This window comes from Argopecten irradians, chromosome 14 (genome assembly GCF_041381155.1).
Source record: "Argopecten irradians isolate NY chromosome 14, Ai_NY, whole genome shotgun sequence".
NCBI classification, from domain to species: domain Eukaryota; kingdom Metazoa; phylum Mollusca; class Bivalvia; order Pectinida; family Pectinidae; genus Argopecten; species Argopecten irradians.
In genome coordinates, this window is record NC_091147.1 from 29,636,436 (window position 1) to 29,661,592 (window position 25,157).

General features: G+C 35.9%; 2 protein-coding genes across 2 annotated transcripts in view; both read left to right on the plus strand.

Annotated features, from left to right (window-relative positions):
• The window catches only part of LOC138306865 (splicing factor 3A subunit 1-like), a 242,814-nt gene that overhangs the window by 87,102 nt on the left and 130,555 nt on the right, over positions 1 to 25,157 (plus strand). The window lies entirely within an intron of this gene.
• Positions 1 to 25,157, plus strand: part of LOC138306866 (NADH dehydrogenase [ubiquinone] 1 beta subcomplex subunit 5, mitochondrial-like) — a 35,071-nt gene that overhangs the window by 7,138 nt on the left and 2,776 nt on the right. The window contains exons 2-5 of the mRNA XM_069247375.1: positions 2,805 to 2,893; positions 5,293 to 5,359; positions 20,697 to 20,758; positions 24,120 to 24,226. Of these exons, the coding sequence (XP_069103476.1) occupies positions 2,805 to 2,893; positions 5,293 to 5,359; positions 20,697 to 20,758; positions 24,120 to 24,226 (325 nt within the window). The remainder of the gene's footprint in view (positions 1 to 2,804; positions 2,894 to 5,292; positions 5,360 to 20,696; positions 20,759 to 24,119; positions 24,227 to 25,157) is intronic.

Below are 25,157 nucleotides of genomic sequence, written 5' to 3' on the forward strand. Positions count from 1 at the left end.
GCTGAAACTTGATCCCAAATGGAAGATGGCTACCATGACACTATATCTAATTAATTTCCTGTATTTTAAGGCCCTTGGGCCTCTTGTTTGAAATAAAATTTGTTGAAAGAAATTGAAAACGATCCTGACATGGTCCTGACAAAGTGACACCATATATAATTAATTTTACTATTGCCAAGGTAGTCAGATGACCGTTAATCTTGTATGTTCCGATCATTGATTTTTTCTTCAACACTTCAAAAAGATGTTTTTTGTCCAGCAATATTGTAAGTCGTCATATATAGGTCAAGATGTATACGTAGTGCTGTGTATCACAAGGTATGTGACGATACGATACATATCACGAAACAGGGTTCACGATACGATACATATCGCGATATTTTGAGACACTTTGAATGTTGTGGTGCGGTTGTAAATGTGTTGTTAGGTTCGTTGTATTTCCGGAATATTTTAGCATTTGCTTACACTCATTACAATAGAAGCAACTTTTATTCATTTCCCATGTTCCCTTACTAGATTTAGTAAAGACACAGAAACTTGAAATAGGCCACAGGCTCTGACACAAGTTTAGTGTTTTGCTTCTTGTGGGATTCTGACATTTTGTTACTTATAAAAATTTCAGCTGACGTTGACCAAGGGAGATAATCCAGTGTTCAAGTTTTATTTTTAGGTATCGCGATACTAATAAATTGGACACAATACATCGATGCATCAATGAATCGTTACACCTCTATCAAAAAGAAATATTCAATTACATCTAAATAGTCCAATTTCTTTTTGACCTGGTTTCTCTTGAAGGCGGAAAATTTGGCAATATGCCATGTTTCAAAAATGTACAGGAATAGATGCTGTCATCTTTGGCACCAAGCTTCCTGACGTCACGGCTGACGGTGCCGAGCGCTTGACACAGAGTATATCATTTTGACCAGTACATTTATTGTACCGTTCTTGTCTTTGTGTAGTTATCTAAAACTACTTACAGTAATTTCAAAGTGTATCCTTACAGTAATAAGCATCTGGCGTTAGCAACACAAACTGTACAATAAGTTCTTGCTTAGGATAACTTGTAAAATACTTTATAATTATCTTATAATAATTCAATTTTGCTTGTTACGAGCATTTTCATTGGCTTAAAAATTTACTTTATCAGCCCATAAAGGAAAAAATGGCGTCGCCGTTTATAACGTTGCTTCTGATTGGCTAAGGTGACGGCGTAATGATTTCATAGACAAAAGAGTCCCAAAATGATTTTTGAATATTGAAGAGATTATCTTTAGTAAATTGAATTATAAGGATTAATTTGAATAGATTTTTTTTATGTTATGGAGATATAACACAAAAATATGAGTGTACTCTCATCATAAACCGCTTCGCGGTTTATTTAGAGTACACTCAGATTTTTGTGTTATATCTCCATAACATAAAAAATCTATTCAAGTTAATCCTTAAAGAGTGTACACATTGAATAGTTAGATATTTGAAATTCTGATGTCATATGATGAGTGTCCTTTTTCCGTTATATAGACTATAATACATTTGTTAAGGCATATTAGGCCTACTCCTTTTCCGACAGTTCCAGTGTCCAAGTTAACAGTAATATAACGCTGTGGACAAGTCACATAAGATCTAAGAAAGAGGTTTAAAACAGATACTTATATCAAGATCATTATTTGTATTACGGTACATATTATGTCTTAATTGGCCACACGTAAGCACTGACATTGTTATCTTAATTTTTGGTTCAGTTAATTTTTATTACAGCCATAGATCACCTAAAGTTGTCTGCAGCATGATCTAGTTAACGTTACATGTGTTTTATCTCTGAAGTGAGGTTTGAAGCACAATGTACATGTGTTGCAAACAATACAGGCTATCGTACAATACAGTATGAAGACCAACTCTTGTAGATTAAATTACACTTACAACCCTCCCTATTTTGGAGGGAGACCCCCGTTTTAGGCCATTTTAGTAAGTCCAAATTTTCTAATACTCAAAATATCAAAAATCTGATTATACCATCAGAAAGAACAGGTCAAATATGCAAAAAATCAACCTTTAATATCTTCATAAGGGGTTACTAAATAGACTTTCTTGAAGTTGAAGTTTAAACACACGAGATAACCCCCATGGGAAGTTCAAAAAGTTGGCAAGTATGTGAAATGAGAACGATTTTCACAGAAAAACAAACAACATTACCATTCCAAATATTTTGGGCATCATTCTGATATGAAATAATATTTTATTTGTTTAAAGAATGCTATAAGTAAAATACCTTTAGCTACTGTACGTAGCTGTGGTCTGGCTTCCTAATTCATACGTTTCGTATTTGAAATGATTCTGACATGGTCCCGACAAAGTGTTGTTATTTTTCGGGTCGATCCGAAATCCAAGATGGCCTGAATCGAAGATGGCTACCATGACACTTGATATCTAATTAATTTCCTATATGATTATTGCCAAGGTAGTCAGATGACCGTTAAGGCCCTTGGGCCTCTTGTTGGGTTACATTTCAGTATTCAATTTCTCCATGATAATCTTTCAACACTTACCAAAAACTGATGTCAGGTTTGACTACGGTTTAATTACTGTACATGTACATACTAAACGTAATCCTACAATATGTAAACTACTTCAGTAATTGCTAGGAGTCCTGTAATGTACGGTACATTACGTTAAAAACACATATGATCTTTGTCGCTTGTCCCTGCAGCTATATTACCTGTGTAGTAGGCTTGTGTTCTTTTTATTTCATAAATTGGAAAAAAAAAAAAAAAATCTTTATTTACTTAATTTTTTTTTTGCAGTTGTGCTAGCTACACGAGGGGGAGGTGGTGGCAATGCTATGAAATTAAAGCCGGGAATGTACATGGACAGACTGTGGAGAGACGGTGTGGTACGTATTATTATGGAACAAATATTCATATGCTGTCTCCACTGATACTCCATTCCTGGTAGGGTGTGAATTCCACCCCAGTGCTGTAAGCTCCAGTGTGATCCACATCGAGAACATTCAGGCTGATAAAAACATCATTTTTAGCTCACCTGGCCAGAAGGGCTTATGTCATGGCGCGGTGTCCGTCGTCCGTCTGTCTGTCCGTAAACATTTCCTTTAAATCGCTACTAGTCATAGAAAAAGTTCTGCATGGATTGTAACCAAATTTGGCCAGAAACATCCTTGGGGGAAGGGGAACAGAACTTGTATAAATTTTGGCTCTGACCCCCCCGGGGCAGGAGGGGCGGGGCCCAATAGGGGAAATAGAGGTAAATCCTATAAATCGCTACTAGTCATAGAGTTCTGCTTGGATTGTAACCAAATTTGGCCACAAACATCCTTGGGGGAATAAGAATAGAACTTGTATAAGTATTGGCTATGACCCCCTGGGGGCAGGAGGGGTGGGGCCCAAAAGGGGAAATAGAGGTAAATCCTATAAATCGCTACTTGTCCTAGAGTTCTGCATGGATTGTAACCAAATTTGGCCACAAACATCCTTTGGGGAAGGGGAACAGAACTTGTATAAATTTTGGGTCTGATCCCCCCCGGGGGCAAGAGAGGCGGGGCCCAATAGGGGAAATAGAGGTAAATCCTATAAATCGTTACTAGTCATAGAGTTCTGCATGGATTGTAACCAAGTTTGGCCAGAAACATCCTTGGGGGAATAAGAACAGAGTTTGTATAAATTTTGGCTCTGATCCCCCGGGGGCAGGAGGGGTGGGGCCAATAGGGGAAATAGAGGTAAATCCTATAAATCGCTACTTGTCTTAGTGTTCTTCATGGATTGTAACCAAATTTGGCCAGAAACATCCTTGGGGGAAGGGGAACAGAACTTGTATAAATTTTGGCTCTGATTCCCCCCGGGGGCAGGAGGGGCGGGCCCCAATAGGGGAAATAGAGGTAAATCCTATAAATTGCTACTGGTCCTAGAGTTGTCCATGGATTGTAACCAAATTTGGCCACAAACATCCTTGGGGGAAGGGGAACAGAACTTGTATAAATTTTGGCTCTGACCCTCTGAGGGTAGGAGGGGTGGGGCCCAATAGGGGAAATAGAGGTAAATCCTATAAAATCGCTACTTGTCCTAGAGTTCTGCATGGATTGTAACCAAATTTGGCCACTAACATCCTTGGGGGAAGGGGAACAGAACTTTTATAAATTTTGGCTCTGACCCCCTGGGGGCAGGAGGGGTTGGGCCCAATAGGGGATTTAGAGGTAAATATTCAAATTCCTTCAGAAAAGAAACAATGAACCTGTATTCAGAACATTACTTGGCATTACAAACCAGGTGAGCGATACAGGCCCTCTGGGCCTCTTGTTATGCTTAGCGTATTTACAGCCTTATGCTATGGAAATTGACAACAATCCTAACAATCTGATTGGTTCAATTATTTCAACAATTTACTAACATCTTCTGGAAATTTAGTCAAAAATGCCAAATTACTGTTTCCTTTTGTTTACGGACTATGATTCCAAAACCATTCAACACAGCTCCATGAAACTGTTGTATATCAGACTTTTGCCCTAAATGTGCCTTTTTGCTTTTGTGGACCTTCTCTGTTTGGAATGTATTCTGTTGCCATAGAAACTTAGTCAACAATACCCAATTACTGTTTTTGGGCTATATTCTATAACTCAAAAAACTGTTCAACGCAGCTCTTTGAAACTTTATGTATACACTTGTATATCAGATACCTTCCATTTTTGGCACGGAAACCTGCACCAAAAATACCAAATTACTTTTCTTTGTGTCCTGCTGTTATTGTTATCAGCTCTATAATACACAATGTAATCACATATTGATACTTGTTAATTTAGGACGACTGCATTCAACATATCATATACAAATTATTCAACAAACACATTTTTTGGTAATCAAGCTTTTGTTATGTTTTATTGTGCCAATTGATTACATCTCCCTAAAAAAATCAAACTATATTTTATCAGCATTATACATGACTATCTTTGGTCATAAAAAGTGATTATTAAATTTCCTGTTTTGCTACATAAAGTATCATCATCATTCTGTATTAGTTAATTGTTTTAAAAGGGAACTTTGAAGTTTGCAGATGAAGTGAAGTACAAAACTTAATTGTCCTCTCAGTTCAGTGACTGGAGAGAGATAATTACATGTGTATCTAAAATGTCAAAATATTGATTCAGCTAATCTACCTTGTTTATTGAATATCAATATATTTTATCTCTCAAAAGTTTTTTGTTGCACTGTTTCTTCATTTATCATCGTTTTGGAACATAAATCTGAAATGTTTATAAATTGATGAAACTTTTTTTTCTTCCAGCACTTTTTCATTCTCTTGGGAACAATTCCAGTTCTAACAGTCATTACTCTGGCCAACCTTGTTCTGCGTAAGTCACCATATCTATAAAACATGTCAGCATATCTATAAAACATGTCAGCATATAAAAAAAAACATGTTGGCATTTCTATAAAACATGTTGGCAAATCTAAAAAAACATGTCAGCAAATCTATAAAACATGTCAGCATATCTATAAAACATGTCAGCATATGTAAAAAACATGTCGACATATCTATAAAACATGCCGGCATATATAAAAAAAAATGTCGGCATATGTATAAAACATATCGGCACATCTATAAAACATGACATTTTATCTATAAAACATGTCAGCATATGTATAAAACATATGGGCATATATATAAAACATGTTGGCATATCTATAAAACATGTCAGCATATATAAAAAAACGATGTTGGCATTTCTATAAAACATGTTGGCAAATCTAAAAAAACATGTCTGCATATCTATAAAATATGTCAGCATATGTATAAAACATGTCAGCATATCTATAAAACATGCCGGCATATATATAAAAAAAAATGTCGGCATATCTATAAAACATATCGGCACATCTATAAAACATGACGTTTTATCTATAAAACATATCGGCATATATATAAAACATGTCAGCATATCTATAAAACATGTCGGCATACCTATCAAACATGTCGGCATATCTATCAAACATGTCAGCATATCTATAAAACATGTCGCCATATCTATCAAACATGTCAGCATATCTATAAAACATGTCAGCATATCTATTAAACATGCCGGCATATATGAAAAAAAACATGTCGGCATATCTATCAAACATATCAGCACATCTATAAAACATGACGTTTTATCTATAAAACATGTCAGCATATCTATCAAACATGTCAACTTATCTATAAAACATGTCGGCATATCTATCAACTATGTCGAGATATCTATTAAACATGTCAGCATATCTATAAAACATGTCAGCATATCTATAAAATATGCCGACATATATAAAACATGTCGGCATATCTAAAAAACATAAAGGCATATATATAAAATATGTCGGCATATCTATAAAACATGTCAGCATATCTATAAAACATGTCAGCATATGTATAAAACATGTCGGCATATCTATAAAACATGGCGGCATATATATAAAAAGATGTCGGCATATCTATAAAACATATCGGCACATCTATAAAACATGACGTTTTATCTATAAAACATGTCAGCATATCTATAAAACATATCTGCATATATATAAAACATGTCAGCATATCTATAAAACATGTCAGCATATCTATCAAACATGTCGGCATATCTATCAAACATATCAGCATATCTATAAAACATGTCGCCATATCTATCAAACATGTCAGCATATCTATAAAACATGTCAGCATATCTATAAAACATGTCAGCATATCTATATAACATGCCGGCATATATAAAAAAAAACATGTCGGCATATCTATAAAACATATCGGCACATCTATAAAACATGACATTTTATCTATAAAACATGTCAGCATATGTATAAAACATATCGGCATATACATAAAACATGTCAGCATATCTATCAAACATGTCAGCATATCTATAAAACATGTCGCCATATCTATCAAACATGTCAACATATCTATAAAACATGTCAGCATATCTATAAAACATGTCAGCATATCTATAAAACATGCCGGCATATATAAAAAAAAAACATGTCAGCATATCTATAAAACATATCGGCACATCTATAAAACATGATGTTTTATCTATAAAACATGTCAGCATATCTATAAAACATATTGGCATATATATAAAACATGTCAGCATATCTATAAAACATGTCGGCATATCTATCAAACATGTCGGCATATCTATAAAACATGTCGGCATATCTATCAAACATGTCACCATATCTATAAAATATGCCGACATATATAAAACATGTCGGCATATCTAAAAAAAAAAAACATATAGGCATATATATAAAACATATCGGCATATCTATAAAACATGTCAGCATATCTATCAAACATGTCAGCATATCTATCAAACATATAGGCATATTAGGCTAGTATATTAACCCCAAAAATAAGGAGTAATCTGACAAAATTGCAAAAGAATTTATTTATACACATTTTTAATCTAGACTATACTGTCTTACTATATTAAAAAGTCCCAAGAATTTTGAGAAGGGGAAAATGCTAAAAATAGCCTCCAAAGATGACTATAGCATCCACTAATTTCCATAAAAATGCAGCAAAACGGATAAGACGTTGATAAGTGTTTCTTATCAATAATAATTGCAAATCGTTATTTTCCTCTTGAAAACAATCTTTTTTGTTCTTGCTTGGTTTTACACGAAGCACAGTAGACTTCATATTAGATTAATTAAAGATTTACAGCAGATATCGCGATATGCGCATGCGTGTGCTTCCGGAAATCAAATCTCGATCGTGCGTTTTCCATCGTCCTCCGTTGTCAGCAGTATGTAAACTTTTCACATTTTAAACCTCTTTTTAGGTCACCTGAGACGAAGTCTCAAGTGACCTATTCTAATCGCCTTTTGTCCGTCGTCCGTCGTATGTCCGTAAACAATTTACATTTTTGACTTCTTTTCCAAAACTGATGAAGCAATTTCAATGAAATTTTGCACAAACCTTCTAAGGCATAAGGCCAATCAAAATTGTGAATTGTATGGTCCCCACCCCCCAGGGAGCTATGGGAGGGGCCAAAAGGGGTAAAATTAGCTAAAATTTCAAAAATCTTCTTCTCCACTCACAGATGTTATGGAATTAAATACTCTTCATAGATAGAAAGGTCCTAAGGTCCTTTACAAAAATTGTGAATTATATGACCCTGCGGTCTCAGGTTTCCCCCTGGGGAGGGGGTTAAGTTTACTATAGTTTATATAGGGAAAACACATTTTTGAGTATTATTTGATCATTTGTAATAGGAAATGAGTCAAATATTGTCAGAATTATCAGTATGAGATGGCTATTGAATCCTATTAACCAGTTTTCCATGACTGACCCCCAGGGGCCTAAGGGGCGGGGTCAAAAGGGGTCAAATAGGCTCAAACTTTAAAAATCTTCTTCTTAAATACTGGAAATGGTAGAATCACATACTCTTCATAGATGGACAGGTCTTAAGGTGTTTTATGAAAATTGTGAATTATATGACCCTGGGGTCTCACGTTTCCCCCTGGGGAGGGGGTCAAGTTTACTATAGTTTATATAGGGAAAACACATTTATGAGCATATTTTGCTCAATTTTCATAGAAAATGTGTGAAACTTGTTTAGAATTATTAGCCTGAGATAACATTTTATTATCATATATCTATATTGGTCCTGGTCAACCCCCTCGGGGCAGAGGGGTGGGGCTAAAAGGGGCAAATAGGCTCAAACTTTAAAAATCTTCTTCTTAAATACTGGAAATGGTAGAATCTAATACTCTTCATAGATGGACAGGTCTTAAGGTGTTTTATGAAAATTGTGAATTATATGACCCTTGGGTCTCATGTTTCCCCCTGGGGAGGGGGTTAAGTTTACTTTAGTTTATATAGGAAAAACACATTTATGAACATTATTTAGTCATTAAAATAGGAAATTAGTCAATTGTTGTCAGAATTATCCCTATGTGATGGCCATTGAATCTTATCAACAAATTTTCCATGACTGATCCCCAGGGGCCTTAGGGATGGGGCCAAAACGGGTCAAATAGGCTAAAACTTTAAAAATTTTCTTCTGAAATACTGGAACTGGTTGAATCAAATACTCTGCATAGATGGAAAGGTCTTAAAGTCTTTTACAAAAATTGTGAATTATATGACCCTGGGGTCTCAGATTTTCCCCTGGGGAGGGGGTCAAATTTACTATAGTTTATAAAGGAAAAACACATTTATGAACATTATTTGCCTATTTTTCATAGGAAATTAGTCAATCTAGGTTAGAATTATTAGCCTGAGATAGCATTTTAACATCATATCCATATTGGTCTTGGCCGACCCCAGGGACCAGAGGAGCGGGGCCAAAAGGGGTCAAAATGGATAACATTTCAAAAATCTTTCTTCTGAATTCACATAATCTTCATAGATTAAAAAGTCAAATTTATAAAATCACTGACTGACTTCAAGGGCCTGATGGGCCAATATATAGTGTTTATATGCATGTCTTTGTTTCATTCTGTATCTGAAATCAGGTGACCGTTAAGGCCCATGGGCCTCTTGTTGTAAACTTCCGGATTATGACCTCGTGGTGTTTGCCGCTGCAGAGATCGATAAAATGATGTTTTATAGACTGCTTGATGCTTATAACATTGCTATAATGTTCTATATAGCATGTAAAACACGCGAATCAACTTGATTACTGATTATTTCATTGAAATCACAGCGACAGGATTCCTAGAAATACACATGTTGACCGAGTGTAACACGTGTGCAAGTTAGCAGTCATTCAGAAGATTGTTTTCTTGCTGTCTGTGGACATTTTTTGCACACACATAATATTTATTGTTTGATATTTGATGATTTTTGACGTTTTAGTTATTATTTTCTTGGTAACAATCCTGCAGCAAATCGATAGCGAAATCAGTCCGTTATTTTGTTGTGACTGTAAACAACCACGCTTCAGTCGGCCGATTTTCCGTGAATTAAACAATTTTACGATTGAACATGTATCTGGTACGTTATTATTTTTATCTTTATTATATATTCATCACATATTATATAGTTTAAACACTTTTACAGTGATTTTTTTTTATGTATAACTTTACTAAACCGCCATTGTGTTGTGACTGGAAACAACCACGCTTCAGTCGGCCGATTTTCCGTGAATTAAACAATTTTACGAATGAACATTCATCTGATTCGTAATTATTTTCATCTTTAATATATTTCCATTGCATATTTTATCTTTTAAACACTTTTACAGTGATTTTGTCGATGTATAACTTAACAAAACTGGCGAGTAAAACTAACGATATTCACATGTGAATCACGACGTGATCATGCAAAAACATCGTCAGATTTTGGTTTTCGTCCACGGATAAGCCGCACTGGTGTATATGCCGCACTACCGATTTTCAGGGGGAAAAAGTCGCGGCTTATACTCCGGAAAATACGGTATATAGGGAAAACACATTTTTGAGTATTATTTGATCATTTGTAATAGGAAATGAGTCAAATATTGTCAGAATTATCAGTATGAGATGGCCATTGAATCCTATTAACCAATTTTTCCATGACTAACCCCCAGGGAATAACACATTTATGAGCATTTTTTGCTCAATTTTCATAGGAAATGAGTCAAACTTGTTTAGAATTATAAGCCTGAGATAACATTTTAATATCATATCTATATTGGTCCTGGTCAACCCCCTCGGGGCAGAATTATCCCTATGTGATGGCCATTGAATCTTATTACCAAATTTTCCATGACTGATCCCCAGGGGCCTTAGGGGCGGGGCCAAAACGGGTCAAATAGGCTAAAACTTCAAAAATCTTCTTCTGAAATACTGGAACTGGTAGAATCAAATACTCTGCATAGATGGAAAGGTCTTAAAGTCCTTTACAAAAATTGTGAATAATATGACCCTGGGGTCTCATGATTCCCCCTGGGGAGGGGGTCAAGTTTACTTTAGTTTATATAGGAAAAACACATTTATGAACATTATTTGCCTATTTTTCATAGGAAATTAGTCAAACTGGGTTAGAATTATTAGCCTGAAATAACATTTTAACATCATATCCATATTGGTCATGGCTGACCCCCAGGGGCCAGAGGGGCGGAGCTAAAAGGGGTCAAAATGGTATTTTCAAAAATCTTTTTTGAATTCACAGATTTGATGGAACCAGATACTCTTGATTGATTGGAAGGTCTAATGGCCCTTTACAAAAATTTGTGAATTTCATGACCCTGGGATTTCAGATTTTCCCCTAGGGAGGGGGTCAAATTTACTATAGATTATATAAAAAAACTCATTTAAGAACATTATTTGCTTAGTTTTCATAGGAAATTAGTCAATCTGGGTTAGAATTATTAGCCTGAGATAGCATTTAACATCATATCCATATTGGTCCTGGCCGACCCCCAGGGGCCAGAGGGGTGGGGCCAAAAGGGTTCAAAATGGATAACATTTCAAAAATCTTTCTTCTGAAGTCACAGATTTGATGGAACCAAATAATCTTCATAGATTAAAAAGTCAAATTTATAAAATCACTGACTGACTTTAAGGGCCTGATGGGCAAATATATAGTGTTTATATTCACGTCTTTGTTTCATTCTGTGTCTGAACTCAGGTGACCGCTAAGGCCCATGGGCCTCTTGTCTAAGGTTCTACTGGTGATATTGAGCTGAAAGTTGTCTGATATGATCCTTACATGGTCCAAACTAAACATTTTTTTCATGGGTCGATACTAAATCCAAGATGGCCACCACGGCTGCCATTTTGAAAACACAATTTTGATATTTTTCAAGTTCTGTAAGTGCGATTTTGCTGAAAATTGCTTGAAATAAGCCCGACATGCTTCTAACCAAGTGTTGTTATTTCATAGGTCAGTACGAAAAAAAGTTGCAAAACAAATTAAATAAAAACCATCTTCGTCAGTTCTATTGGAAGGGCAACCTAAGAAGTGTTGTTTTTTGACACTCAAAATATCTCAAAATCCAAAATGGATGCCAAAGTTACTATTTAAGTACAATGTACCCAATGCCTCTAGTTTTCGATAAATCCCCGTTATAGTATACACAAATTATGTACTATGTCCGCAGTGGTCGAAGTGCACTGTATGAATTCCGGAAATAAGCGATCGCCGAAGTGAGATATATTGTTGAAGAAAGTGACCTAGTTGGATCAATACGATGTTTACTACATATTATCATTATTATGAAAATGGATGTGAAATGATTAAGACTAAATTATCTATGAAATAAACTGAAAATATTCTAACAACAATACTAATTAACACATAAAAATGGACCGAATCAGCACGGTCATCTTGCCTTGAGTCGGTTATCCCGCTAATTTTCATACAAAAATTACCCGTAGACCTTAACTCTAAGAAAATGTATGTATTTTCTCGCATTTGGACTATTTCTCGTTTCAAAACTGGTATTCAAAGATAAAAAATAGACATTTAAAAGTAGTGTGAGATGTGATTTAAATATCACCCTTCGACAAGTTAAGGTATGGTTTATATATCAAGGATTTATAAGCTATTTACGTCCTCGACTTTATAGCACCTTCGCTGTATGTTGATAGCGATTTTGGCAACAAACCATACAGTAGCCTGCGATCGATTACGACTGTACTCAATCCAGGCATTACTGCGAGTAACTTCACGCCCATTACGTTTGATTGTTTCCTCATACATCCATTATTAAAAAAAAACAGTTCTGAATCCTTTTGTAATTCATCAGATATATTATTAGAATTGTATAAATAGTAAACTCGAATGAAAGTCTTGGTGTTTAGTGGTGGATTATGTGAGTTTAAGAATAGGATACCAATATTTATCATATCATACCGGTTGCAAATACAATATTGTATCTAAGACAAACCTACAAATCTGGGGTTTTTTTAATCGCTAGCTTCGGCGATCGCTATTTCCGGAACTCATACACACTCCGACCACGGTCTTTAAAGCAACATACGTGTTTGACCTGGCCTTTGAATAATTTTCAGACAGTTTTCAAAAGATTACTGAAGAAAAAAATAGTATGTCAATATCTTCATCCAGTCATGACACATATAATTTTATAAACATTTATAGCCAAAGTCAATATTGATACAATGATGTTCGGTTTTGAATTAGCACTAAAACAATAAAAAAATAAAATTAAAATGCCTTTTCAATACATTAATAAATATTATACGTGTATACAAAAATCATAAATAATGATCTTCTATGTATCGCTTTGGAGGATGTAGACACTTGCACGCTCTATCACTAATTTCCAAGTGAGCGACCTATGACACACGAAACACAGAGGTTTGAGAATAATTTACAATTTATACATTACGTATGCATTTTCACGAATGTCTCTGATGTGTGTGTTACACCAGAGATAAACGGCAATGCATGTGTCCCGCAATGAGCATAACATCTTTCATTTTCAGTCAGCCAATGAGATTAAAGCGATTACCTTATACAAAATCCAATTGAGGACATTTTTGTGTCATTTTTGTTTGGAACGAGGCTGCTATCCTCTTAGGGACGACACTTTGTTGTTTAGGATGATTTTGAACGACAAATGATCGATCTTTCCAACGGTAGTACTGCAACCGTTTTTCTGAAGACTGAATATCTGCTGAGAACCGAAAGCCTTTAAATCAACATGGTGGGGGTGATTTTTTGTCTCGGCGAACTTTCCCCCTTCTTGTATTACGTATGATGTATCCATGTAGAATATGAGTTTTACCGAGTTTTGATCTACATCCTTAGACCTAAGACCTCTAAAATGGTCTATGAACACTCTGATTGGTGGGTTTTTTGGTTACCGATGGCTTAATGATCACTTTTCTCTTCGTACTTATTCTTGACTATCAAGTAGTCCACAAAGTACCAGACGTACATGTACACTGAAAGTATTTCTAAAAAAAAATCAGAATTCAGCAATAAAACTTATTTTTCATTTTTGAACCTTTGTTGAGTAGAATTTCAAATAATGACCGAGGGGGTCCTTAATTTTTATTTTAGATATGTCGTTTCTTCAACAAATGTCGTAATTTCGAATGTGCATATTAATCAAAAGAAAAGCGTTTGTCAAAGAACGGCACCCTGAAGAATGCAGCGTTTGTGCAATGAAGTTCACAAAGGAATATTGACCGTCACGTGACCATGTATTATCCAATGAGAATAGTGGAAAATAGGAAGGTATTTAATATATATATATATATATTCTGTTAAATAAACATACATTTTGCACATATCCTGTTTTCTTTATATCCCTGGTTGTGATATGCATGATCTTGATCATAAAAGCCGACTCTTCAATCATTTCCGTTCCTATGGCTCAGGATAAAATTAACTATAAGTAATTGTCCAAAACTCGGCTCCATTGTCCTGAATACTGGAATGCGTCATGTATATTAATTTTCGAAATTAATATTTAAAAAACACAAACTCTACATACATATATATAATAAATGGTTATGAAAGCGCAATTCCGATTCGCTAAAATCTCGTAAACTCCTGTGAAGATGGAATCCAGCACATTTACGTTCAATGTTAAGCAAACACTTTTATTTTTGTGTTCGTGTGCGTGTTTGTGTTTTATTTTTCATTTTCCCGGTTTTTAGAAGTTTTGAGCTTTGTGTTAATGCCAATAATTTGTAAAGTATTAGCATTTAAGGGTTCATTTGCTATTTTGTTTACATTTTAGGTTTGAAATAATTATGAGAAAACGATAAATCTTTTAGTAACCGATATTTTGAATTACTTGATAAATTCGGTGTTAACTTAACACAAACCTTATAAGTTATACAGTCAGGAAAATACAAAACAGAAACATATAATACTTGCTAAGAATGAAAATTGAATAAAAATATGTCGAACCAATCGTTAAGTAAAAGAAATTCAATACAAAGAAATTCCATACATTTATATTAGACAATAACATAGACATATGCATACCTACATACACTAGGAGATATATATATATTAGTGTTTTAATGGATCAATTGAAGTAAATTTAAACTCACTTCTTGGGTGTATATAACTTATAAAACTACCTGATTATTGAAGATAACGTCAGAATGAGTTGTGAAGATACAACAGCCATGAGGCAACTCTTTGGTCATGTTAATGTATCTCCTATTCATGACGTCACGCAAATCTTTCATGACGTCAAGTAATTCTATAGTGACGTCATTTCTACTAAGCAGTAATATTTTGCGAGTCTTGTGACAAAACAAAGAGATATTAATAAAATCTTGTATACAATAGAGCACAAATTTATGATGCATGTTATTACTGAACTACAACAACCTATATATGTGCCCTGAATATCCCTTACCGTACATGTATGTGTACATGACGGAAAAGTATGTGCTGTCAGAAAGATTAAGCCAAAATGTTGTTAGGTCATCTGACCCGAAGGGTCAGGATGACCTATTGTCATCATGCACCGTCCGTCGTCGTGCGCCGTGCGCCGTGCGCCGTCCGCCGTCCGCCGTGCGCCGTGCGTAAACTTTTTATTCAAACGACTTCTTCTCAAGAACCAGAAGGCCCAGGGTACTCATATTTGGCGTGTAGGTTGCTGGGATGGAGGGCTACCAAGTTTGTTCAAATGAATGACCTTGACCTTCATTCAAGGTCACAGGGGTCAAAAAGGCTAAATTTTTTAAACAACTTCTTCTCAAGAACCAGAAGGCCCAGGGTACTGATATTTGCCCTGTAGGATGCTGGGATGAAGGGCTACCAAGTTTGTTCGAATAAATGACCTTGACCTTCATTCAAGGTCACGAGGGGTCAAATAGGCTAAAATCCTTTAAACAACTTCTTGTGAATAACTAAGAGGCCTAGAGACCTGATATTAGGCCTGTGGCATGCTGGGATGAAGGGCTACCAAGTTTGTTCAAATAAATGACCTTGACCTTCATTCAAGGTCACGAGGGTCAAATAGGCTAAAATCTTTAAACAACTTCTTCTCAAGAACCAGAAGGCCCAGGGTACTGATATTGGGCCTGTGACATGCTTGGATGAAGGGCTACCAAGTTTGTTCAAATGAATGACCTTGACCTTCAATCAAGATCACAGGGGTCAAAAAGGCCAAAATCTTTAAACAACTTCTTCTCAAGAACCAGAAGGCCCAGGGTACTGATATTTGCCCTGTAGGATGCTGGGATGAAGGGCTACCAAGTTTGTTCAAATAAATGACCTTGACCTTCATTCAAGGTCACACTGGTCAAATAGGCTAAAATCCTTTAAATAATTTCTTGTGAATAACTAAGAGGCCTAGAGACCTGATATTAGGCCTGTGGCATGCTGGGATGAAGGGCTACCAAGTTTGTTCAAATAAATGACATTGACCTTCATTCAAGGTCACGAGGGTCAAATAGGCTAAAATCTTTAAACAACTTCTTGTGAATAACTAAGAGGCCTAGAGACCTGATATTAGGCCTGTGGCATGCTGGAATGAAGGGCTACCAAGTTTGTTCAAATAAATGACATTGACCTTCATTCAAGGTCACGAGGGTCAAATAGGCTAAAATCTTTAAACAACTTCTTCTCAAGAACCAGAAGGCCCAGGGTACTGATATTTGCCCTGTAGGATGCTGGGATGAAGGGCTACCAAGTTTGTTCAAATAAATGACCTTGACCTTCATTCCAGGTCACGAGGGTCAAAAAGGCTAAAATCTTTAAACAACTTCTTCTCAAGAACCAGAAGGCCCAGGGTACTGATATTTGGCCTGTAGGATGCTGAGATGAAGGGCTACCAAGTTTGTTCAAATAAATGACCTTGACCTTCATTCAAGGTCACGGGGGTCAAATAGGCTAAAATCTTTAAAAGACTTCTTCTCAAGAACCAGAAGGCCCAGGGTACTGATATTGGGCCTGTGACATGCTTGGATGAAGGGCTACCAAGTTTGTTCAAATAAATGACCTTGACCTTCATTCAAGGTCACAGGGGTCAAATAGGCTAAAATCCTTTAAATAACTTCTTGTGAATAACTAAGAGGCCTATAGACCTGATATTAGGCCTGTGGGATGAAGGGCTACCAAGTTTGTTCAAATAAATGACATTGACCTTCATTCAAGGTCACGAGGGTCAAATAGGCTAAAATCTTTAAACAACTTCTTGTGAATAACTAAGAGGCCTAGAGACCTGATATTAGGCCTGTGGCATGCTGGAATGAAGGGCTACCAAGTTTGTTCAAATAAATTACATTGACCTTCATTCAAGGTCACGAGGGTCAAATAGGCTAAAATCTTTAAACAACTTCTTCTCAAGAACCAGAAGGCCCAGGGTACTGATATTTGCCCTGTAGGATGCTGGGATGAAGGGCTACCAAGTTTGTTCAAATAAATGACATTGACCTTCATTCAAGGTCACGAGGGTCAAATAGGCTAAAATCTTTAAACAACTTCTTCTCAAGAACCAGAAGGCCCAGGGTACTGATATTTGCCCTGTAGGATGCTGGGATGAAGGGCTACCAAGTTTGTTCAAATAAATGACCTTGACCTTCATTCAAGGTCACGAGGGTCAAAAAGGCTAAAATCTTTAAACAACTTCTTCTCAAGAACCAGAAGGCCCAGGGTACTGATATTTGCCCTGTAGGATGCTGGGATGAAGGGCTACCAAGTTTGTTCAAATAAATGACCTTGACCTTCATTCAAGGTCACGAGGGTCAAATAGGCTAAAATCTTTAAACGACTTCTTCTCAAGAACCAGAAGGCCCAGGGTACTCATATTGGGACTGTGACATGCTTTGATGAAGGGCTACCAAGTTTGTTCGAATAAATGACCTTGACCTTCATTCAAGGTCACGAGGGTCAAATAGGCTAAAATCTTTAAACAACTTCTTCTCAAGAACCAGAAGGCCCAGGGTACTCATATTGGGACTGTGACATGCTTTGATGAAGGGCTACCAAGTTTGTTCGAATAAATGACCTTGACCTTCATTCAAGGTCACAGGGGTCAAATAGGCTAAAATCCTTTAAATAACTTCTTGTGAATAACTAAGAGGCCTATAGACCTGATATTAGGCCTGTGGGATGAAGGGCTACCAAGTTTGTTCAAATAAATGACATTGACCTTCATTCAAGGTCACGAGGGTCAAATAGGCTAAAATCTTTAAACAACTTCTTGTGAATAACTAAGAGGCCTAGAGACCTGATATTAGGCCTGTGGCATGCTGGAATGAAGGGCTACCAAGTTTGTTCAAATAAATTACATTGACCTTCATTCAAGGTCACGAGGGTCAAATAGGCTAAAATCTTTAAACAACTTCTTCTCAAGAACCAGAAGGCCCAGGGTACTGATATTTGCCCTGTAGGATGCTGGGATGAAGGGCTACCAAGTTTGTTCAAATAAATAACCTTGACCTTCATGCAAGGTCACGAGGGTCAAAAAGGCTAAAATCTTTAAACAACTTCTTCTCAAGAACCAGAAGGCCCAGGGTACTGATATTTGCCCTGTAGGATGCTGGGATGAAGGGCTACCAAGTTTGTTCAAATAAATGACCTTGACCTTCATTCAAGGTCACGAGGGTCAAATAGGCTAAAATCTTTAAACGACTTCTTCTCAAGAACCAGAAGGCCCAGGGTACTGATATTGGGACTGTGACATGCTTGGATGAAGGGCTACCAAGTTTGTTCAAATGAATGACCTTAACCTTCATTCAAGGTCACGGGGGTCAAAAAGGCTAAAAATTTTAAACGACTTCTTCTCAAGAACCAGAAGGCCCAGGGTACTGATATTTGGCCTGTAGGATGCTGGGATGAAGGGCTACCAAGTTAGTTCAAATAAATGACCTTGACCTTCATTCAAGGTCACAGGGTTCAAATAGGCTAAAATCATTTAAACAAATTCTTGTGAATAACTATGAGGCCTAGAGACCTGATATTAGGCCTGTGGCATGCTGGGATGAAGGGCTACCAAGTTTGTCCAAATGAATGACCTTGATCTTCATTCAAGGTCACAGGGGTCAAATAGGCTAAAATCTTTAAATGAATTCTTCTTAAGAACCAGAAGGCCCAGGGTACTGATATTGGGCATGTAGCATGCTGGGATGAAGGACTACCAAGTTTGTTCAAATGAATTACCTTGACCTTCAATCAAGGTCACAGTGGTCAAATAGGCTAAAATCTTTAAACGATTATGTTGTATTGTACTAATAGTCAGATGACCGTTAAGGCCCATGGGCCTCTTGTTTTCTTTTTTAATTCGAGACATGTTATACACATTAAAATAATTAAAACAGAACATATTTAAACAACGATAAATGTCCTTTTAAAGTGTTATTTGATCTTGCAAATAAAGTACGCAAAAACTAAAAACGGCAACCACAGGCTTCCATACAATATTTCTATGGTTGTGACCAACAACTTTTTATTCAATGTTTACATTTCAAAACCGCTAGTAATAAACATATCGTGACACAATTTCATCAATGTATGATTTGATTTCGTTATTACCATTCACTGATTTAATTTAACAAACTTACTTTATCTAAGTCAGTAGGCCCTAATCTATTTTGTTTTGATAGTGCTCAAGTGGCATCACTCGGTCGAAGCAGACAATTTTTTTTTAAATTGTTTCCACTATAGAGTAATAATCACCTTTTAAAGTCAAAGCTGTCGTAATTGCACATATAAACAGTTAATACCGACTTACTATGATAATCAAGATGTGATTTATAGTGTTTAGTTGCATTACAATCGTTTCAAGAGACAGTGGCATATCGTGTCGTCGTAACCGGAAGTTCACCATTTCACATGTATGGAGGACCATACACAACATGTAAAATAAGCGAAAATAGGCAAACTTTGACAATCAATTTGACAACTTTCCCATTTAGATTCTTTTGGGACTTTTTACATATAATTCAAAATACATTTTTCTTTCGATTGTACTAAAAATAAATTCTTTTGCAATTTTGCCGGATTAAAACCAGTATCTGGACTAGCCTATATATATAAAACATGTCAGCATATCTATAAAACATGTCGACATATCTATAAAACATGTCAGCACATATATAAAACATGTCAGCATATCTATAAAACATGTCGGCATATCTATCAAACATATAGGCATATATATAAAACATGTCAGCATATCTATAAAACATGTCGACATATCTATAAAACATGCCGACATATCTATATATCATGTTGGCATTTCTATAAAACATGTTGGCCTATCTATAAAACATCTCAGCCTATCTATAAAACAAGTCAGCATATCTATAAAACATGTCGGCATATCTATGAAACATGTATTACAGATATATCAACATATATTGTACAGATTGTAAAAGTTGTGGTAAACTTTATGAACAAGGTAGGGATATATCAACACACATTGTAAAGATTTCAAAAGTTGTGGTGAACTTCATGTACAAGTTAGGGATTACTTTATGTACAAGTTAGGGATTGTACTGATTGTAAAAATTGTTGTGCACTTTATGTTCAAGTTAGGGATGTGTTCAGATTGAAAAGTTCTGATGTACTTTATGTACAAGTTAGGGATGTGTTCAGATTGAAAAGTTCTGATGTACTTTATGTACAAGTTAGGAATATATTAACACAAATTGTACACATTGTAAACGTTGTATTAAACTTTATGTACAAGTTAGAAATATATCAACACATCAGTTATAAAAGCTCATTTACATGTTTGTTACAGACAGGTTTATTGTACTAAAGGTCTGTATTGTTATTTTCAGCTCAAGGAGAACTGACTGACTTACCTGAAGATCGTGTACCACAGACCTGGGAATACCATCAGGTAACATGACACCAGTTTATCAACATCCACAGTCATTTAGGATGTTTAGCAAGTTGTACAAAGCTGAAGTACTTGAGGAAAAATCATAGACTTGCATTCAGTGCTTAGCTTTGGTTTGCTTTTGTTTATAACCTATTAATGTCCAAGGTCATTAAAGGATGTGTCAGGTATAGCAGGTTGAGAAAAGTTGAAGAATATAATAATCATATGCTAATTTCCATAGCATGGGTCTTGTTTCCCCGCATCACCTCAACTGCTGTATTTTCCGGAGTATAAGCCGCGACTTTTTTTTTCTGAAAATCGGGAGTGCGGCTTATACACCAGTGCGGCTTATACACCAGTGCGGCTTATCCGTGGACGAAAACCAAAATCTGACCATGTTTTTGCATTATTACGTCGTGATTCACATGTGAAAATCGTAAGTTTTACTCGCCAGTTTTGTAAAGTTATGCATCGAACAAATCACTGTAAAAGTGTTTAAAAGATATGATATGTGATTGAAAATATAATAAAGATAAAAAATAGTAACGTACCAGATACATGTTCAATCGTAAAATTGTTTAATTCACGGAAAATCGGCCTACTGAAGCGTGGTTGTTTACAGTCACAACACAATGGCGGACTGATTTCGCTATCGATTTGCTGCAGGATTGTTACCAAGAAAATAATAACTAAAACGTCAAAAATCATCAAATATCAAACAATAAGTTCAATATATTATTTAAATATTATGTGTGTGCAAGAAATGTCCGCAGACAGCAAGAAAACGATCTTCTGATCATGAATGACTGCTAACTTGCACACGTGTTACACTTGGTCAATATGTGTATTTCTCAGAATCCTGTCGCTGTAATTTCAATGAAATAATCAGTAATCAAGTTTATTTGCGTGTTTAACATGTTATATAGAACATTTCTATCGATGTTATAAGCATCGAACAGTCTATAAAACATCATTTTATAGATCTCTGCAGCGACAAACACCACGAGGTCTTAATCTGGAAGTTTACAAAAATAAGGCTTCGGTGAATTGCATCATAGGATACCTAGTTAACAAACAGTGGAAGAACACTCTAAACGAAGTCGATTTATACAGTAACTCTTTAGACCAAGATATATTTAATTCACAAAATATATCAAAAAAGAAATATAATCCACTCCTATGCATAACGTTACTGAAGAAAGTATTTTATCGGCGTACTGAAATATGAGCGATAGTAAGCATGAACTCAAACTTGCACACGTACGTGTTACACATATGTCGGTCAACAGGGGAATTTCCCGGAATCCTGTCGCCGTGATTTTAATGAAATAATCAGCAGTCAAGTTTATACACGTAAATCACATGTAATTTAGAACATTATACCGAGTGTTAAACATCGCACAGTCATATTCAAATCATTTAATCGATCTCTGTAGCGAAAATAATATCCGAAAGTTTACAAAAATAAGGCTTCGGTGAATTGCATCATTGGATGGCAAGTTGACAGAGAACACTCTAATCGAAGTCAGTTTTAGGTTAATGATGCAAGCCTTGATAATACAGTAAATCCTTTACACATCAATATAATAAATACGCGAAATATATCAAAATAGAGATAAAATAAAATCATATGCATACCGAAAAAAGTATTTTAACCAGCATGCTTAAATATGAGAGAGAGTAAGCGTGAAATTGTACGGCCGCCATGTTTGTTTACACAAAGTAGGCTTACGTAATGGCAGAAAATACAAGGAACAGAAACATGACCAAGTCCATTTTGCTAAAGATATATAGTGAGATTTTTAGCCCACCATCATCAGATGGTGGGCTATTCAAATCGCCTTTTGTCCGTGGTCCGTCGTCCGTCCGTCCTTCCGTCCGTCCGTCCTTCCGTCCGTCCGTCCGTCCGTCCGTTAACAATTCTTGTTACCGCTATTTCTCAGAAAGTACAGAAGGGATCTTTCTCAAATTTCACATGTAGGTTCCCCTAGGGCCCTAGTTGTGCATATTGCATTTTGGGACCAATCGGTCAACAAGATGGCCGACTGGCGGCCATCTTGGATTTTGATAGTTAAAAGTTTGTTACCGCTATTTCTCAGAAAGTTTTGAAGGGATCTTTCTCAAATTTCACATGTAGGTTCCCCTAGGGCCCTAGTTGTGCATATTGCATTTTGGGACCAATCGGTCAACAAGATGGCCGACTGGCGGCCATCTTGGATTTTGATAGTTAAAGTTTGTTACCGCTATTTCTCAGAAAGTACTTAAGGGATCTTTCTCAAATTTCACATGTAGGTTCCCCTAGGGCCCTAGTTGTGCATATTGCATTTTGGGACCAATCGGTCAACAAGATGGCCGACTGGCGGCCATCTTGGATTTTGATAGTTAAAGTTTGTTACCGCTATTTCTCAGAAAGTACTGAAGGGATCTTTTTAAAATTTCATATGTTGGTTCTCCTAGGGCCCTAGTTGTGCATATTGCATTTTGGGACCAATTAGTCAACAAGATGGCCGACTGGTGGCCATCTTGGATTTTGATAGTTAAAGTTTGTTACCGCTATTTCTCAGAAAGTTTTGAAGGGATCTTTCTCAAATTTCATATGTTGGTTCTCCTAGGCCCTAGTTGTGCATATTGCATTTTGGGACCAATCAGTCAACAAGATGGCCGACCCGACTGACGGCCATCTTGGATTTTGATAGTTAAAGTTTGTTAACACTATTTCCCAGAAAGTACTGAAGGAATCTTTCTCAAATTTCATATGTAGGTTCCCCTACGACCCTAGTTGTGCATATTGCATTTTGGGACAGATCGGTCAGCAAAATGATCGACAGGTAGCCATCTTGAATTTTGATAATTGAAGTTTGTTACTGCTACATATCTCAGAAAGTACTGAAAGGATCTTTCTCAAGGTTCATATATAGTATGTAGTAAAAGTTTGAAAAGCAGGGAAAAGATCCCTCTTTCTGTTGTCAGACATAGATCATTCTTTGGTGGGCGCCAAGATCCCTCTGGGATCTCTTGTTTTGTTTGTTTTATATTTACAGTACAAGTTTACAGACAGTTTTCGTGATTCTAAACGATGGATAAGTATTACCCGTACTTCAATAGAGATCAATCGTATACACAGATGGTTACGTGGGTACATAGGCTTTTGGGTGCGGCTTATCTAACGGTGCGTCTTATACGTGTACAAAACCTGAAAAAATAGTAAAAAAGACCTCTGCGGCTTATACACAGGTGCGGTTTATAGTCCGGAAAATACGGTACCATGTAGTTATTACATATCCACTACATGGCAAATGTATATCTCTCTAATTAGATTGTAAATCTTGGAGTATATTTCTCTGATAACATTGTATTTCTAGGCATTCTCTGATTACAGCATCCCATCACAAGGTTCATTGCTAAACATATAGTGCGTTCCCCAGAGAAACTATACGAGACAAACATGGCACTGGTCCACATTGAAGAGGAGAAAAGAAGATTGAGGTTGGATATCTTTTATAACATAAAAACAATAGAGGTTATATTTTGTTGTTAGATTGGTCAGTAAACGATAGAGGTATATTTGTAGTTAGATAGGTCAATAAACAATAGAAGTTATATTTGTAGTTAGATCGGTCAGTAGAGGTTATAATTGTACTTAGATCGGTCTGTAAACAACAGAGGTTATATTTGTAGTTAGATCGGTCAGTAAACAATAGAGGTTATAATTGTAGTTAGATTGGTCAGTAAACAATAGAAGTTATATTTGTAATTTGAACAGTCAGTAAACAATAGAGGTTATATTTGTAGTTAGATTGGTCAGTAAACAATAGAGGTTGTAATTGTAGTTAGATCGGTCAGTAAACAATAGAGGTTATATTTGTAGTTAGATCGGTCAGTAAACAATAGAAGTTATATTTGTAATTTGAACAGTCAGTAAACAATAGAGGTTATATTTGTAGTTAGATTGGTCAGTAAACAATAGAGGTTGTAATTGTAGTTAGATCGGTCAGTAAACAATAGAGGTTATATTTGTAGTTAGATCGGTCAGTAAACAATAGAAGTTATATTTGTAATTTGAACGGTCAGTAAAGGGTAGAGGTTATATTTGTAGTTAGATCGGTCAGTAAACAATAGAATTTATATTTGCAATATGAACGGTCAGTAAACAATAGAGGTTATATTTGTAGTTAGATCGGTCAGTAAGCAATAGAAGTTATATTTGTAGTTAGATCGGTCAGTAAACAATAGAATTTATATTTGCAATATGAACGGTCAGTAAACAATAGAGGTTATATTTGTAGTTAGATCGGTCAGTAAGCAATAGAAGTTATATTTGTAGTTAGATCGGTCAGTAAACAATAGAAGTTATATTTGTAATTTGAACAGTCAGTAAACAATAGAAGTTAGATTGGTCAGTAAACAATAGAGGTTA